The 17,704-nt window shown below is 41.3% G+C and overlaps 1 protein-coding gene across 1 annotated transcript in view; it reads right to left on the bottom strand.

Moving 5' to 3' along the window:
* Nucleotides 1-13,106: 13,106 nt before the first annotated feature.
* mtmr6 (myotubularin related protein 6) overlaps nt 13,107-17,704 on the bottom strand; it is a 19,633-nt gene continuing 15,035 nt past the window's right edge. Inside the window, exon 15 of the mRNA XM_088322367.1 lies at nt 13,107-15,320. Coding sequence (XP_088178493.1) covers nt 14,964-15,320 — 357 coding nt within the window. The 3' untranslated portion in view covers nt 13,107-14,963. The remainder of the gene's footprint in view (nt 15,321-17,704) is intronic.

Here is a 17,704-nt window from a genome sequence, read left to right as displayed (position 1 = left end):
TTGTTTATAGTCTCCAAATCACAACCTTTGTTTCTTAAGCAGCAAACGTGACCAACAATTTCCTGTAGGTAGGTCAGAAATTACGTTCATGCTGTTGCAATCGTTTTACCCTATTTTCTTAATCGCGGCTTGTATTCACAATGTGCACCAGGTAATTATCCACATACTATGAGCGGAAGACAAATAAACACATCTACCTTGTAGCCCTCAATAACTCTTTATAGTCACGTTAAAGACATTAATCTTTTGCAGATAAAAGAGAAGATTTAAATATTTTTTTGTATTTTGGGAGCTTCACAACATTATTGTTTTGCCTTGTCCTTTTCAAGTGGTTCCTGCCTAAGTTTTCAATTAGAACTGATATTTTCAACTAAGGCCCCTTACTTAGAATTTGGACTTACTTACCCTCACTTTGAACGTACTTTGCTAGATTAGAGGAGGAAAATAATATGACTGAGCTTAAGTAGAGGCTCAATGCTGTGCCTCCCTTTTCCCTGCATTTTTCTCCTTAGTCTAGCAAGATACGTTCACGATGAGTATAAGAAAGTCTGAATTTTCCACAATGTGATGGGTAAAGTGGAAGAGTAAGGGACACAAGCTCCGTTTCACAAAGTCATCTTGGGAGCGCCTTAGCTTCTCTATTGCCATACCCCTTCAGCATTGTCGCCCATCTAGAAACCGTTGTCGGAGGGAATGAACCAATTATCGGTGTTTATGATGTGTTTTGTTACGGAGAAAGACACTGGGCGCCAATTTAAAAAAGCGAAGTTCAGTATTCATTTAGTAGCATACTTTTTATTTATTTTGCAAGTTCAACACCATTATTTTGTAACTAGTTCCGATATTACTGTTCTCAAGTTAGAATTACTGAATCAGATTCCTCTTCATTTTGCTCCTTACTGTAGCAAAATGTATTCACTGTAAGGGTAAAAAAGTCGGAATCCTTAGTCAGGTGTCCTGTTTGGAAATATCAGAGTTGAATATATAAAGTTGTTCTCATCGAAGTGTCCGGAATAGTCAAATTGAATCATGTTTATTTGTGCAGCCCTTAATCACAAGAAGTCTCAAAGGGATGGAATGTAATTATTTCTTGCAGCCATAGCTCACAGGCAGTTGCTTATTTCTATCTACACATGTCATATCCCTCAAGAGGGGTGACCGACAAGAAGACAAAAACAAAGAAAATTAAAAAAAGGAAAAAGTCGCAAATAACACACCCAATTTTTTGGGGATCATGGCCAACCCAAATACCCAAACAAGTTAAGCACCCAAGATGGTCATGCTTTCGTCCCTCCAGATGAAACAGGACACAAGAAAGCGGCCATGTCACTCGGGTCAAGGTGACACAAAACACTCTTCTTTTCAACAGCAGGGCCAGACAGATTTCACTGGTTTACCCCTGCCGTATCATAGCTCATCCATTAGAACACGTCCAAACATCCCACTATCCTCTCCACTCATTCCTATCACCAACAAGAGCTCTACCTTCTATTAAATCTAGACCTCTTTCCTGCAGTGCACTCATAACACCATCCATCCACGTCACTCGTGGCTTTCCTCTTGGTCTCCTTCCATTTACTTCTGCTCTTTAGATCCTCTCCATGTGTCCAAACCAATCGAGTACTCTCTTATCCACACGCTTACTCAGTTCCACTACTACTCCAATTCTGTCTCTCACAATTTCATTTCTCCATCTATCCAATCTTGTCACTCCTCACATACCCCTCAAACACTTAATCTCAAAAACATCTAATTACCTTCTCAAATCTGCGTTCAGGCTCCAAGTCTCTGCACCATACAACACAGTCGGCACAATAACACTCTCATAAATTTGTTAATTGTTTTGGTTGTCATTTTATTCCATTAGTTCTACTTTTCTACTTCTTATTTCTGAGTTTTACTAGATTTTCAACTTGTTTTCTGGGACTAAAAGAGAAAGATCGTCCTTCAAAGTAGCAATACTATCTCTCAACTCTTTTTTTACAATAGTATTTGAACTTTCTAGTAAAATATAGAAAATATAGAGGATTTTTGTGGGTGAGAACAAAAATCAAGATTCAAGAGGAACTATAGACTCGAGTCCAACTTCTGATTGATTCATTTTTTGATTTACACTTAAGCTTTTGTCTTAGAGTTCTCCTTTCAGGCCTGATTTAGCGTGGCTCCCTTTATTTTCTCCTGTTGATTCCACCCAACCCCCAATGAATCTGCCCAATACACCGACCCAATTACAACCGTCCTTCTCCTCCCTGCCTGCTTCTGTTCTCTCCTCCTCCTCTTCTGTCACTACGGTTAGTGTTGGGCTTGTTTCAGAAAAAAAGTAATCTAGTTGCAGTTAGTAGTTACTTCATTCAAAGATTAATTCCGTTATCCCCCCATATTACTGACAACAAAAAGTAGCACGTAACTCTGAAAGTAACTTTCTAGTTACAAATGATTGCCTCTACTCGCTCCTTAAATAACTTTAATGTAGCATCATAATGAGAGGAATAGAAGGAAAGGTGTACGGTACACCAACCTGTGAAAGTAGTTAACCTTTCATATTTCCTGGCTCGTACAAACTTAAGAGCTTGCAAATGAACACTTAGCTGAGACACTCCATATCAATCTTGTCTCTTAGCTTCAAACCACTTGGAGATCTCCTTCTCAATTTCTGGGTATTTTCCAAAATGTTTTCTTTTTTAAAGAAAAGAAGACCCAAATTCCAAACTTTTACCATGCCTCCTACCATTCGCACATTGTGACACACAACCAAATATGTCAGAACCAGAACGGATACAGGACTGGTGTGGAAAGACCGGAAGTTGATATCGGACGGATGGGGTCGATACCGGACAGGAAGTGACAGACAGGACAGATAACGGATCAGGATATCGAAAATTAACAGGAGAAACTGGACGGGAACGAAAACTGGAGGAAATGATAAACAGGACAAAAACCGAAGGAAACTAAACTGGAACCCTAAATTAAACAGGACAACAATAAACGTGAACAATACCGGTGAGAACCCACGTCTTGTGGGGCAGAAGTTCGTTTGAAGGGCTGACACTGAAGCAAGAGAGCGCTGAGCTTTATATAAACAGAAAGTCAATCTCTCAACGAGCCGCAGCTGGTACCACACAGGCGGGGCCAATTGGGCACCATGGCAACTGTGACACACACGAGCGGAGCCAATTGGGCACCACGGCAACCGTGACACACACGAGCGCGGCCAATTGGGCGCCATGGCAACCATTACAAAATATGCACATATAAGCTTACTCCCTGATTTCAGTATTTTATTTTGTAAGTAATAGTTGGACCAAGATATGAGTTTATATGGTAGGGAGAATATCTAGCTGAGGAGAGATTTAGCATTCTCGTGCTTGAGACAGTGCCACCATAACTATATTGAACTGTATTTTGAAGGTCGGGTGATTACAAAAACCCGCCCACCGGATTGATGGATGTACACTGGTACTCCATACGAGCACCTACAAACAAGAGAATTTAAGTATACGAATTTTATCTACAACAAAAATCATACATGCTATATGAAGGAATTTCCCGTTCACCAGCAGTCCCAAAGGCTACCACTTTAGACCACTTACCGCACGTGACCACTCATGACCGCGTGCCGCTCATGACTGCATTAGCTTGTCCAGTTTACGTATGCAAACTACTACAGGCAAAAATAATAATTGTGCTGTAAATTTGGTGTGTACGTTCATTTAAAGTTACAGTAAGTGCTTACATATTATCAACAGTCTCTAGATCCCAATACCTGTCAACCTCTGTCAATTGCTCCTCTTTATAATGGTTGCAAATCATTCTTATTAAGTGATAATAAACCTTACAAAGACAATGTGGCAACTGTTCACTAACAGCAAGAAAGACTATGTATAATACCGCGAAAATACTGTATGAGCCATTTACGATGCCTAAGTTGTCTGCTACTAGTGACTGAGACAACCCAGAACTGAAATGTGCAAGACGAGATTGGCCTTCAAAGAAAAAAAAAGAATCCAAAAATAAAAATAAAATACAAGGAAAACACATAAGTTGACAGGTATCTGTCATGATTACTGATACGAGGCACCTGGGTTAGCTCTTTTGGCGCCAACTGCCTCGGACACTGATTGGCTGTTCATCTCTTTTTAAACCCCCGTCTGCCTGTCACCGGTTGTCAGTCCGTCTGCGGACCTCAGCCCACGCTAGGCAAGCCCTTTTCGACCCTGACTCTATCCTGTCCTGATTTCTGATTGATTCCCAGCTTTGATCCCTTTTCTGAACTCGTTTACGTTTCTGCATCGACCTGTTCTTCCCCCGTTCTCGACACCTTCGCTTGCCACAGAAGTGCCACTTGCGCGTTCCAAGCGATCTGCTACCCGTGACCGACGATCAGCGGATGGTGGTTGCAAGCCCTTTCCTCTTTCTAAATAAAGCTGAGTAAAATGAACGCAAGTGGGTCCTGTCTCCGTTTCTGGTCTCTGACAGTATCCGATTTCAGTGACTCCTCTTTGCATCCCCCTTCCTCTGAACCACACACACAAATTCTTTAAACACATTTTATTTCATTAATATAATCTTATTTGTATTATCACTGCATTGTTTATAATTAATTACTATTTGATATGTTTAAGTGGTCAGGAATATATGCTTTAAAGCTGTTCACTTGGATGCAAACCATCCATCCATCATCTGCACCACTTATCCTCAGTAGGGTCGCGGGGGTGCTGGAGCCCATCCCAGCCATCTTCGGGCAGTGGGCAGGGGACACCCTGGACTGGTTGCCAGCTAGTCGCAAGGCACACAGGGACAGACAATTCGCTCGCTCATTCACACTTAGGGACAACTTCGACCGGCCAATTAACCTGACATAGATGTTTTTGGAATGCGGGAGGAAACCGGAGTGCCCGGAGGAAACCCACGCAAGCACGGGGAGAACATGCAAACTCCGCACGGGAAGGTTGGTCGCTGGATTTGATCCCATGACCTCAGAACTGTGCGGCACACGCGCTAACCGCCGCCATGGGAGCAAACCAATTCGTTTTTAATTATTTCATATCGGGGAAAATGTTTTCGTTACATGACCAATCCTTCGAACAAGTTAAGCTCGTATGAAGATGTATCACTGTATTTGATAACGTGAGGCAAGAGTACTCAACAATAAGAGTACACTGTAAATAATGATCTGCATTTATAAACTAGTGGAGTAACATAGTGAAGGATTTTATACATTTGACTATAGAAGATTTTATACGATTGAATACAAGTTACATTTGTGGAGTGCAATAAAGATTTTCACAAAGAAGGCTTAAGTTCAATGAGCAGTGAAAGTTCAGGGCTCCCTGGCTTGGTAGGACATGTCGTTTACAGGAGTGGCGGTAGCTGACGTGAGGCTGATAAGATAATCAGCACATCCGGCGACGCAGAGGGGCCCTGATGACGGGGGACGGCAGGCGATGTTTGGAGAACAAGGCCCTGATGACGTGGAAACGCTCGGGGATGTTTTGACCATTTCAGACATTGAGGCGAGGGGGTTTTCCTGGCACATCCATGGGAGCAGCCGGCACACCAGCTTGCGAAAAAAAAACCTGGGCCGGGAAAAGAACTTCAGAAGATCGAGAAAGGCAGAAGATCGAGAGAGGAGGCTCGACGGAGACTCGAGAGACACTAATTCGGCTAATTCGGCCATATTACGATGGAGTTCACTTTGCTAAATTATTTAAGAAATTAAATCTGCCCCCGTGTGGAATTGCCGGTCTCTTGTTCATTTTTTCCATCAAGAAACAAGCACGCATTGTTAGGTTGTGTTTGGTTAATGGAGTCAGATAACTAATTTGAACAATTTGGTAAACGGTACATTTTTAATAGTACTAACAATAGTACTGCACTAAGTTGTAACGACTGTAGAGTTACAAAATTATACAGATAGCATATTACATAAGTTGTTACCAGGAAAAGTCATTACATTCAAGGAACATGTCCCAACGCTGAACAAAGACACCACCGGTTTCCCTCTTCCAGCCCACTGCTATCAAACAATGTCTGCATTGAAGCGCCCCCGGCGACAGGCAAACATTTTCCGAGGGTTTCTCCCGCCCGAGTTGCGTCTACACCTGCCCACGCTCCCGTCTGCCCACTCAGGCCAAGAGCTAGTTTTCTTCTCAGGTAGATGTAATGTTTATCAGAGCAGACAGACCCGCGGCCAAGCTGCCAGGTCGGCTCAGTGCTGGCAGATGGCAGATGGATTGATGAGTAATAACATGGTGAAACAAAGGATTCTACTCAGGCTGCAGTGTTGAAGTAACTGGATTTCAACAGCTTGTGTTGACACACTGATAAATATTGTTTTATATCCTAACTTATATCTTTAGCCACTATTAACCTGGCTCGGCTGGGAATGTTACGAAAAGCTAATAGATTTGTTATAACACCCCACTCCTATCTGCTCAGAGACAGCTTCTTCCTCAGGGCCATCACCACCCTAAAAAAAGCACACAAAACTGTGAAAATATATCTTGCAACCTAACTTTCTTTGTTTGCTTTTTTTGTTGCTGCTAAATGTTATTGCACAAAAGTATCTAGTAAAATATGTACCTTGTGACATATATTGGGGTGGCAGTAGCTAAGGAGGTAGAGCGCTCGTCTTGGGATCAAGGGATCCCAGTTCGAATCCCGGTCCGTGTTACATGTCAAAGTGTCCTTGGGTAAGACACTGAACCCCTAATACCCCCAATAAGCAGGTTAGCGCCTTACATGGCTGCAAGGCCGCTATTGGGAAATGTGGAGCACATTGTGAAGCGCTTTGGGAAGTCATTGACTTGAAAAGCGCGATATAAATGCAGATCATTTCATTTCATTTCATATTGTTACTGCCAAATTTTTGTTGTGTCATGATTACTGATTCGGGGCCCCGGTGGAGCCAACAGCCATGGTCGCTGATGGGCTCCTTGCCACTTTTTAAACCCCTCGGCTCCCTGTTACCAGCGTCCGATCGTTGCGAACCTTCAGCTCCCGCTAAGGCAAGCCTTCCGAACCTGACTGTTTTTGACTCCCGTACGTTTCCCGGCTTCGACCTGTTTCCGTTTGATCATGTCTGTGCTCTCGCGCCCCGGTAACCCGACCTGCTTTTCCCTCTTCGACACCGCTATCGCTCGCCAGAGAAGTGCCACTTCCGCGTCCCGAGCAACCTGCTCCCCACAATCAACGATCACTGGATCGTGGGAGCCAGCTTACGTCTCAAATAAAACTAAGAAACTAACACAATTGGGTTCCCGTCTCCGTTCCTGGTTCCTGACATGTTGGTGATAGGAATGAGTGGAGAGGTATTGTAAAAGGATAGTGGGATGTTTGGATGCGTTCTAAGGGATGGGCAGGGCACCTGTATGATGCGGCAGGGGTAAACCAGTGAAAGATGTTGGGCCCTTCTGTTGAACAGAAGAGTCTGTTGTGTCACCCTGACCCGAGTTACACGGCCGCTTTCTTGTGTCCCATTTCATCTGGAGGGACGAAAGCATGACCGACTTGGGTGCCGAGGTGCTTAACTTGTTTGGGTGTTTGGGCATTTGGGTTTTGCCACTTTTTCCTTATTTTTTAATTTTCTTTGTTTTTGTATGTGTTTGTCTTGCTGTCGGTCACCCATCTTGAGGGATATGACCAAGGTAGATAGATAGATAGTTACTGCCAAATTTATTGCACTTTTCACTTCACTTATTACGACACTATTCTTTTTCATTCACAAACTATTATTGTATCTTAGGTCAGCCTAAGATTATTGCAAACCACAGACTATGATTGCACCAATAATGTGATTGTCAGGATTACTGATGCGGGGCACCTGAGTCTGCTCCTTTGGCGCCAACTGCCTCGGACCCTGATTGGCTGCTTGTCACTTTTTATACCCCAGTCTTCCTGTCACCTGTTGTCAATCCGTCTGCGAACCTCAGCTCACGCTAGGCAAGCCTTTTGATCCTGATTCTCTCCTGCTCTGATACCCGTCTGTTTCCCGGCTCCGACCCATTTTCTGAATTTGACTACGATTCTTGCTCCCCCGTCCCGGCCACAGATCTGTTTTTTCCTGCTCTCGACCCTGCCTTTGCTCGCCAGGGAAATACCACTTCTGCGTCTGAGCAACCTGCTCTCCGCGACCAGCGATCTACGGATCATGTGTACTACCTTTCCCTTCTTCCAAATAAAACTATGAGAAACGCATGCAAGTGGGTCCTGTCTTCGTTCTGGTCCTGAAAGTGATAAAGAGCTATGCAAATAAACATGACTGGACTTGACACAACGTTGTAAACAACGTTCACTTTGTTGTTTTAAATATAGACGATTCTAATTCTTAACACTTTTGTACAGATATGAGCAGGGTTGGGTAGGGTTACTTTAGCTGGATTACTTTCAATTACTTTTGGATGACTCCAATACCAAATATGCTAATAAAAGACAAAATAAACCAAATATGAATAAAATTATGACTCACAACACGTGGTAAGCTTTTTGTCCTGGCTTTGATCTCTTTGATCTCCGTCAAAACTAACATAAAATGCGACAGAAACAAAATAAAAATAAATCCAAACAGCTTGCCAACATCATTTTTGCCGTTTCATTACTCCCCAAGCCTGCACAAAATTTAGTAATTGTATTCATATTTACGGTATTTTCTTTTGTCTTTTATTAGCATATTTGGTATTGGAGTAATCCAAAAGTAATTGAAAGTAAACCATTTAAATGAACCCGACCCAACCCTGGATATGAGCTATTACAGTGCAATATTTTTGCTACTCACGGGTGTTGAAGGCAACTTTTCGGTCAAATCTATTATTTTTTGGACAAAAAAAAATCAATTTTTGACTTGAAGAATCCTACAATATTGAAATGAATTATACATATGAGTAAAACCCCACGGACTTTACTACTGTAATGTGTGCGTCTGCGTGTAATCATATTTACAGTTCGCATGAGTCCTGACTGTGTTTACGTTTGGCGTGACTACAATGGTCCCACCTTGTCCTCAGGAGTGTTCTACCAGAATGGCATGCAGTGCTGACTTAAATGATTTAGAGCCCATGAAGAATCTATTCAATGTTTTATAATATGAGGTAATGTTTCACATCTAGCCTAGCGAAGCTACTGCTGAAAATTAAGGATGCTTTTGACACAGGCTATCCAATTTGATTTTACTTGTGACACATGAGTCTTGTCAATGTGTTTCTGTTCTAGTTAAACAGGGCGTTGTCCAAGGCACACAGCACTACCAGCCCATCTTTATTGACACAAGACTCTCTGTATTAACAGACACTGACTTATCTCACTGGGTCCAAAGTCAGTTTTTCTGAATGTAGCATCCTAAAAGGAGTATGAATAGAACCCATAAATCCGCCTTCTTTGTTTTTAAAGATGTTGTTTATGTTTGAAAGCCAGGGTTGGGTAGGGTTACTTGAACTGGATTACTTTCAATTACTTGTGGATTACTCCAATACCAAATATGCTAAAAAAAGACAAAATAAACTAAATATGAAGAAAAATTATGACTCACAACACGTGGTAAGCTTTCTCTCCTGGCTTTGATCTCTTCGATCTCCGGCAAAACTAACATAAAATGCGACAGAAACAAAATGAAAATAAATCCAAACATCTTGCCAACATTATTTTTGCCGTTCCATGTATTCCGTTACTCCCCAAGCCTGCACAAAATTTAGTTATTTTATTCATATTTAGTGTATTTTGTCTTTTATTAGCTTATTTAGTATTGAAGTAATCCAAAAGTAATTGAAAGTAATCCAGTTAAAGTAATCCTACCCAACCCTGTTGAAAGCACATATATAATTCAGTATTTAGTGGCTGGGTGAAACAGTGAATTTCTGTGCTCAGCTGCCTTGAGCTCCATTTGGAAGCAGTTCACAAATAATCCATGATGACTCGAATTTGCATGGAAGATGACTGCCCACACGCCAAACGTTTTATCTGTTATCTTTCAGGTTTTGGTAATCTGATTGGGAAATAAATCCAATCTCTTGTCAAATCTGTGAGCTAGGCCCAAGTTCTCTGAAACCAAAAATGTCAATCTAGCGTCACAAAAACGTCAATGAAATGGTTTGTTTTATGTAATAAGTCAGGATTTAATGTGTCAACACTGGGATTGTGTTGGAATTTTCTTAAAGTTCATATTTTATTTAGTGGTCACTGCAAGATGTAGGAGCCAAAATGTGTGTCAGTGACTGTTATTTTTCTTTTATCCATGGGGTGGCGCAGGTTAATTTTTAAGTGTACATAGGTAGGAACGAATTTGTTGTCAGACAGGTGTACTATCGGGAAGGGTAAAAGCTTACTGGCACTGATAGCTAAGCCAAGCCCACTTTTGGCTCACGTAGATCTATTGCACTGCATATTTTAAAGGTATTGCCAAACATGTATTTTTTTCAATGTGAGACAAAACGTGTAGTGTTCCTCCCACAATTATACACATATATTCCTAAATATTCCAAGCGTTGCAGCGCTCAGTTAATTTAGTCTCAAAGTTGACCCAACTGCCTGGTTTTCTTTAGAAATGTGATGTTGTTAAAGTAACACCTTCAAAATGGCTAATCCCATTAATGCAACATATGAGGCTAGCTCCGAAACAGACAGGGAATGGAGTTAACAGTAAATTTTGCTGACCCCGATTTTTATACCTGATTATGATGAAAAAATGTTTCTGACAGACGTCTGGAGAAAAACAGTCACGGTGCCAAATCAGCCGTATCGATGCAAACCAGTGGTTGAGGCGAGTGATGAAAACAAGGGCGAACTTGACATTTGCGCAGGAGAAGTGAGGAGAAATCCTTTAAATAACACAGGTGGGTAAGTTGTGTTTAATACCCTTCTTATAAGATAGTGATTGATCCAATTACCAGTTTCTCTCCATTTTTCACAGAGATTATTTTGCAGTTATTCGTTATGAACTGCAGTTCGTTTGTCATTCAGGAAAACACTGTTGGGAATTGACCATACTATAGATCAGATTTTAGGCCTCGTACCCGGCCCGAGCCATCCAAAATATGGGTGGGCCTTCTCCTCCTACGTAACATATGAAAATTCCAGTTAGTTTTGGGCTTGGTCCCTTGAATCAAGTTAATTTGTTTGGGCTCAGCTTTAATACCTGCGAATCTGGTCGGGCTGGGTTTTTTGGACCCGATCTTACCTCCTCAGTCTAGACCATACGAGCAACGGAGTAAATATATTTTCTGTTGCAAAATATAGATGTTGTACTACAAATATCCCGTGAACCTTGTCAAAGATTGTTTTTTATTCTTATTAAACTGCATTCTTCAGTTTTTAATGTATTTGTGATGCACTTTAGCGAAAAACTCATTTTAGTGAAGGTACAGCCATCGAGTTCCCACAAAATGCTCGCGACATCAGCCATTGTTTGTCGATTTTCTATGTCAGTCTTGGTAGGAAACAGACAAGAATTGAATGAAAATGATATAGCAGGATATAAAGAAAACATAGGCATATAATATGTATATTTGCAGTGCAACATGTTGCCTGTGATTTGCCAGGCTGCCTTCAAAATGTATTATCTCGGAAAAAAATTGCAATACCCAGATGAAATATGAATAGTTATGCGAAAAACATTCACATTTCAATGTTCAAGAATCTAGGATTACCTTGAACGGACTTAAGTGAAATAAATAGGATCGTCTTGTTCAACTCGAAGACTGTTGTAAACGTGTTACCTTAGATTAGAGTTAAGTCAACAGAGGAGGTAGCTTTAGTGACTTTTGATAACACCTTGCACAATTGTTTAGCTACAGCTGCTTAAGTTCATTAGTTCCGGATTGTACAGAACTCTTTCAACACGAGACGCAACACAATATATTATTTTCATTTTAGCTGTGAGCATAGAACTGTGGATTTCACATTATTTGGGAATCTTTTTTAGTTAAGAAACAGAGTAAAACATTACACTTCTGGTCATTTCGGTGTTTTTACAGGGATGATACCAGCCAAAACCTTTCAAGGTATGAAAATACTCAGAACAACTATTGGTTCTGCTATTGGGCGTATGATCAAGAAGTAAAGATATGTTTTGCAAACAACTCTCCTAAGATGCTGTTAATGAACATTTGCATAACATAATCACACAAATATGATTTAAGATTAATGTTTTTGAAATTAAGGAGGATTAGTAAGTACGGAGGGCAGCACGGCAGCGCAGTGGTTAGCCCCTGTGCGGCACAGTTCTGAGGTCATGAGGTCGAACCTTCCTGTGCGGAGTTTGGATGTTCTCCGCGTGCTTGCGTGGGTTTCTTCCGGGAACTCCGGTTTCCCCCTACATCCCCAAAACATGCATGTCAGGTAAATTGGCCAGTTTGAATTGTCCCTTGGTATGAATGAGCGAGTGAGTTGTCTGTTTCTGTGTGCCCTGCAACTGGCTGGCAACCAGTTTAGGGTGTCCCCTGCCCACTGCCCAGTCCCAGAGGATGGCTGGGATGGGCTCCAGCAACCCCGTGACCCTACTGAGGATAAGCGGTGCAGATAATGGATGGATAGTCAGTACAGATACAGTGCTTTGTGAGCGACATTTGTGAGTGCTAAATATGCAAAAAACACAGAAATCCAAAAGGGTGCAAATATTTAGTCACGGTACTGTAACCGGCAGGGAAGATTATGTGAACCTGCTTATCGTATATAGGCAACATCAACCCAAGCTATTGCCCTGACAGCTCGCCAATAGGATTTGGGGATCAATGCACATTAGCAAGTCTGCTTATCTGATCAATGTGACATGTAAAATAGGATAAAGTGATCAATGGTAGCAACCGCTGACAGCTGAGCCCCTGCAAAGTCTTTGAGCCACTGTTGCTTTATCCAGGAAATGGGTGAAATGGCAGACATGGCCAATTTTTTTGGGTTTGGTATGTTTTCCAGTTTTCCAGCTGTAAGATTAGAGTAGCGTGAGCCCTCACAGGATAAAAGTACTTGCTTTCCTGTTAGTCTGAATGAAAAAAAGGATTACTGATAATCTGGTTAATGTGACATTTGTCATCAAACAGCTCAGCAGGCATGTCCTTCATAAATTCATTCATTTTTTAAAAAATCAACTACCCAATCACAAAACCGACTAAAGACCAACATTTACTCTTACTGGTGAATTTATTCTCATTTCTTAATAATGCCTCCCAACATTCATTAAAAAAAACAAAAAAGAAATGCATTTCTATAGGTGCAATATATGATACATGATATTGAGACTTTTCCATAAAGCTTTAGACTATACAGACATAGAACATCAGCCCGTATAGGACCATTTAATAATCATCACATACCATTTTCATTCATGTATAACGCGCACTTATATATAACACGCACAACTCATTTTTAATGAGAAATCGGTATAATTTTTCACTTTTTCCAAGCGGGAGTATTGTAGATCACATACATCATGTTTTAAATGGCCTCAGGGCAAATCTGGATCCATTATCACGTTTGAATAATGACTGATCAGCGAACATATATTCTTGACCAGTTCGGCACAACATCGGTTGCAAGAGGATTCAAACCCAGATCACTACTGTGATTGTACTGACATATTAGGTTTATACTGTAGATTTCAAAGGAAATTGATTAGACTTTATGCCACCATCATGTTTTAACTCACCGGGCCATGTTTTAAGTTTTGTTTTTTAACACTTTTTTTAATTCAACATTGCATTATTACAAACACAATTGGCATTAGAGAAAAACTGCAAAACAAAGATAACAAGTTTATCGGGAATTAGACAAAAAAACGCTGCATTGAGAAAGAGTTCAGCCTGTGAGAGTGGCTGAACTCTTTCCTATAATGCAATGTTGATTTGGCTAAGTTCAATCGAAACTTGGAAACGCTCTCCCTTTCGAGAAGAGCTGACTCTAAACGACCGAACTTCTCTCTTTGCACCGGTGTCTAACCACAACAGAAAACATAACTGGCGATTTTGTGCTGGGGTCGAACGCTACAAACACGCCATAAAAAAATGTGTTTAAAATTGTTAATGTTGTTTTGATGTTAGACTGTGTCATGCAAATTTTGTTTGGGGTAGGTTATGACCCAATGTTCAATAAAAAAGCGGTTAAAAAATGCGTACAATGAGGCACTGTGAGAAAAAATAATGTGATAATGAGATAAATTGGAATGCATTTCCCTTTTCATCTGTTGCCCTAATAGTCTAGTGCAGGGGTGTGAAACTCTTTTTAACTCTGGGGCCACACGATATAACACACATTCTCTCAGGGGCTGGACAAGTAGATGAGGGAAAGAAAATGAGAAAGAAATAAGAGAAAGAGAGAGGCAGAAAAAGAGGTGGGACAAAGAAATAAAGGGTGAAAGAGAGACAGAAAAGAGAGGGAGAGGGAGAATGTGAGAAACAAAAAAGATAAAAAGAGAAATAGTGAGAGAGCGGGAAAGAGAGATAAAGAAAGAAATCCAAAGTGAAATTGAAAGAGAGAAGGAGAAAAAGAGAAAAGGAAGAGAGCAAAAGAAGGTAAAAAGACACAGAGAAAGAAAGAGACAAACAGGAACAAGGAGAGAGAAAAGAGAAAGAGTTAAAGAGGCAGAGAAAAAGGGATGAAGAGACATATTTTAACCAGCAGCTCGTTTTTCTCTTGCGCTTCCCTCAGCGTTTTCTCGCGGGCCAGATTCAATCCCTTAGCGGGCCTGATCCGGCCCGCGGGCTACCCGTTTAATACCCCTGGTCTAGTGGTTATAATCTGCCGCACTCATAAATGCCATATGGATTTGATTCCCATTGGACCCGTTTCAATTTTTCAATCGCTGCCCAAATATTGTAATGAATTACCATTAAAGCACACTCAGACAGCGAGGTCTTTTTAGCGTTTGAAATAATGGCGGTTATACATGAAAAAATACGGTAATCACATAAAGAACACGAGCCTCTCCTGCATACTTTTCAGTAAATTGTTAAAATGCGCTTGTCCTTTCCTCAAAATGATTCTCAGCAAGTCATCCGTGCAACTCCGAACTCCAGACTTACGATCGCCGGCTCTTCTTTGCCCACATCGTTATTGTAATTCCCTTCCAGGTCGCCGTAGCTCTGCTTGCGGCTCTCGGATCCGCTGCTGCCCTCTACTGTCCGTTCAGTGTCCGTGCTCTCCGTGGCCTCTTCGCCCACCTCCTCCTGCTCCTCTTCCTCCTGCTGTTGACGAACCTCCTTTTGGTTGAAGGGGGCCCCCAAGATGAGGGAGTCGGGGCGCGGCGGAAGGGGTTTGCCAGTTGAGCGATGATCCCTTGAAGGAAAGGCCACGGGGAGGTTGGCGGTCACCACTGGGGTCACACCGAGCTGCTGGAGCCTCTGCGTATAAAGAAAGGGATGCAGAAATTACTATTACAGTGGAACCTCGGTTCTCGACTATAATCCGTTCCAGAACCCTGTTCGAAAACCGATTTGTTCGATCACCGAAATCATTTTTCCCATTAAAAATAATGTAAATCGTTTTAATCCGTTCCAACACCTTGAATGTTTACTTTGAATGTTTAACGTAAACATAACGCTAACCCAGGCTAATCGTACATTCGCGTTATCGTAATCTTACGAATAGGATTTCTTACCTTTGTGGTGGTCAGCAGAAGGCGCTCGCACACCTCCTTCATATTTGGCTATTATTTCTTTCTTAAATGCAATAGTTGTACGCACTACTTTTCTTTTTTCACCTGTAGCAACTTTGCTGCTTGCACTGACTTTCTTCTGAGGCATAATAAGGGGCTAAAACACCCGTACGCCGCTCAGCATCGCACCCTAGGGTACGCACTTACGCAATACCGGCGTTCGAACTCCGATTTTTTGACCGAACAGCGAAGCAAGAATTTCTCGAAATTTTTGGCCGACTTGTTCGAACTGAGAGGCGTCGAAAACCGAGGCTCCACTGTACTAGACTCTCATTGTCAACTTCTATAAAAAGTACAGGTCTGATTATAGTAATCCGTCGCTGTATCACGGTTTACTTTTCGTGGTCTCACTACTTAGCTGGTCTTCATCGTGCATTGTGTTCTGCATTTCGATTGGCTAAACAGTCTCTGCCCGTGAGATGCTTTCTATCACGACTATTTTTTTAGATTATAATTTGACAGTACAGATATTTCTTAAAAAAAAAAAAAAAAAAAAAAACGATTTTAATACAGTACTTTTATTTTTATTAAGGTACATTGACATTGTACCTTCTAACATAAAAGCCTGTATGGACAATGTCATGGCAAGAATCAGGGTCATCCAATCAAAAATCCTGAAGGACTAGTGAAATTCCATTGCCCTACTGTACCGTAAATTCCGGACTATAAGCTGCTACTTTTTTCCCAAAAGTTCAACCCTGCGGCTTATTCAGTGATGCGGCCAATTTATGTAATTTTTCTAACGGCCGCCAGTGGCACTCGAGTACAAAAGGTGAAATTTAGACAGCTGAAATATATGCGCCTAGGAAGACTACAACTTCTTAGCTTGTGCACAAATTAAATTAGCGTAAACTTACCCTCATCGTGCAAATTGCAAAAGGAAAGGCACATGACGCAGCTTTCAAGCTAAAAGCAATCGAGCAATCCGATAAAGAAGGAAACAGAGCTATTGCACGTAAATTTTACTTTGCGAGCGTGTTGCTAGCGTGTTTTGGAATAAGGGAGCGTGGGACGACGTCTATATGAGAAAGTTTCTTTCCGATACTGAGGAAGATGACTTTGATGGCGTCAGTTATAAGGAGGAGGATGATGGTTTACCGTGATTTTTACAAGTACGGTATATTTTTTTAACAGACCCGTTTACTGTTTTGCGAGCGTGTTGCTACCCGTCACATTCACGGTTTGGGATGGAAGTTATATTATTATTATTATTAAAGCTTTGAAAACTCTCTCGGTGTACCGTCTTTCTTTGTAAATATGTGTATTTGCAACTGTATATTTTTGTAATGTATTTATTTTAGAGACTTAGTCTGATATGTTTTCCACGGGTGAATCAAAAAGAAGGGGCAAAAACAACAGGGGCGGACGGGAAGTGGAGTAAAGGTGAGACGTGTTTTTGGACGCAGCAGACAATAGTGGATATATATTTTTCCCACCCTTACCTTTGGAAATATACACTTTTTTTCCTTGGATTACTTTCAACGGGACCCGGACTCTGTAGGTCTGCATCAAACCTTAAGTACCGGTATAATTTTCCGTTCAATTTGCCGGCTGTGGTTTTTGGACTATGTACTTTATATTCAGTTACAATCGCGGGACTCAATGTCTGGTTTGGGTTACTTTTGTGATTGTGTTACATGTTTTAATGTGGGTGCATGCGGCTTATATACAGGTGCGGCTTGTGTACGTACAAAAGCGGTTATCCTCTTAAAATGTGGTGGGTGCGGCTTATAATCACGTGCGCTCTTTAGTCCGGAATTTACAGTACTTACAACTTGCATCTGTCCCCAAGCACTACCTTGTAAATATTTCCCTATTTATCTTACTTTCCGCTAATTAGTCTTTTATGACATGTTTATCCTGGTGTGACATGTCAAAATGTAGTGTAAACAAAGTTCACCGTGTTGTTATCAATTTCAATGAAATCAATTGTAATTGAAGTTTTAAGTGGACCACAAGTAATAGTTGATAAACCAATGTGTGGCCTTCCTCAACATTTAACTCATTGTGGGCCAAAAGGAGCAATCCACTGTATAGGCATCAAAGTAATCCTTTGCATTGAATAAACTT

The sequence above is a fragment of the Urocampus carinirostris genome, chromosome 18 (assembly GCF_059441175.1).
Source record: "Urocampus carinirostris isolate Australia breed hairy pipefish chromosome 18, RoL_Ucar_1.0, whole genome shotgun sequence".
NCBI classification, from domain to species: domain Eukaryota; kingdom Metazoa; phylum Chordata; class Actinopteri; order Syngnathiformes; family Syngnathidae; genus Urocampus; species Urocampus carinirostris.
This window is presented reverse-complemented; position numbering and strand designations above follow the sequence as displayed.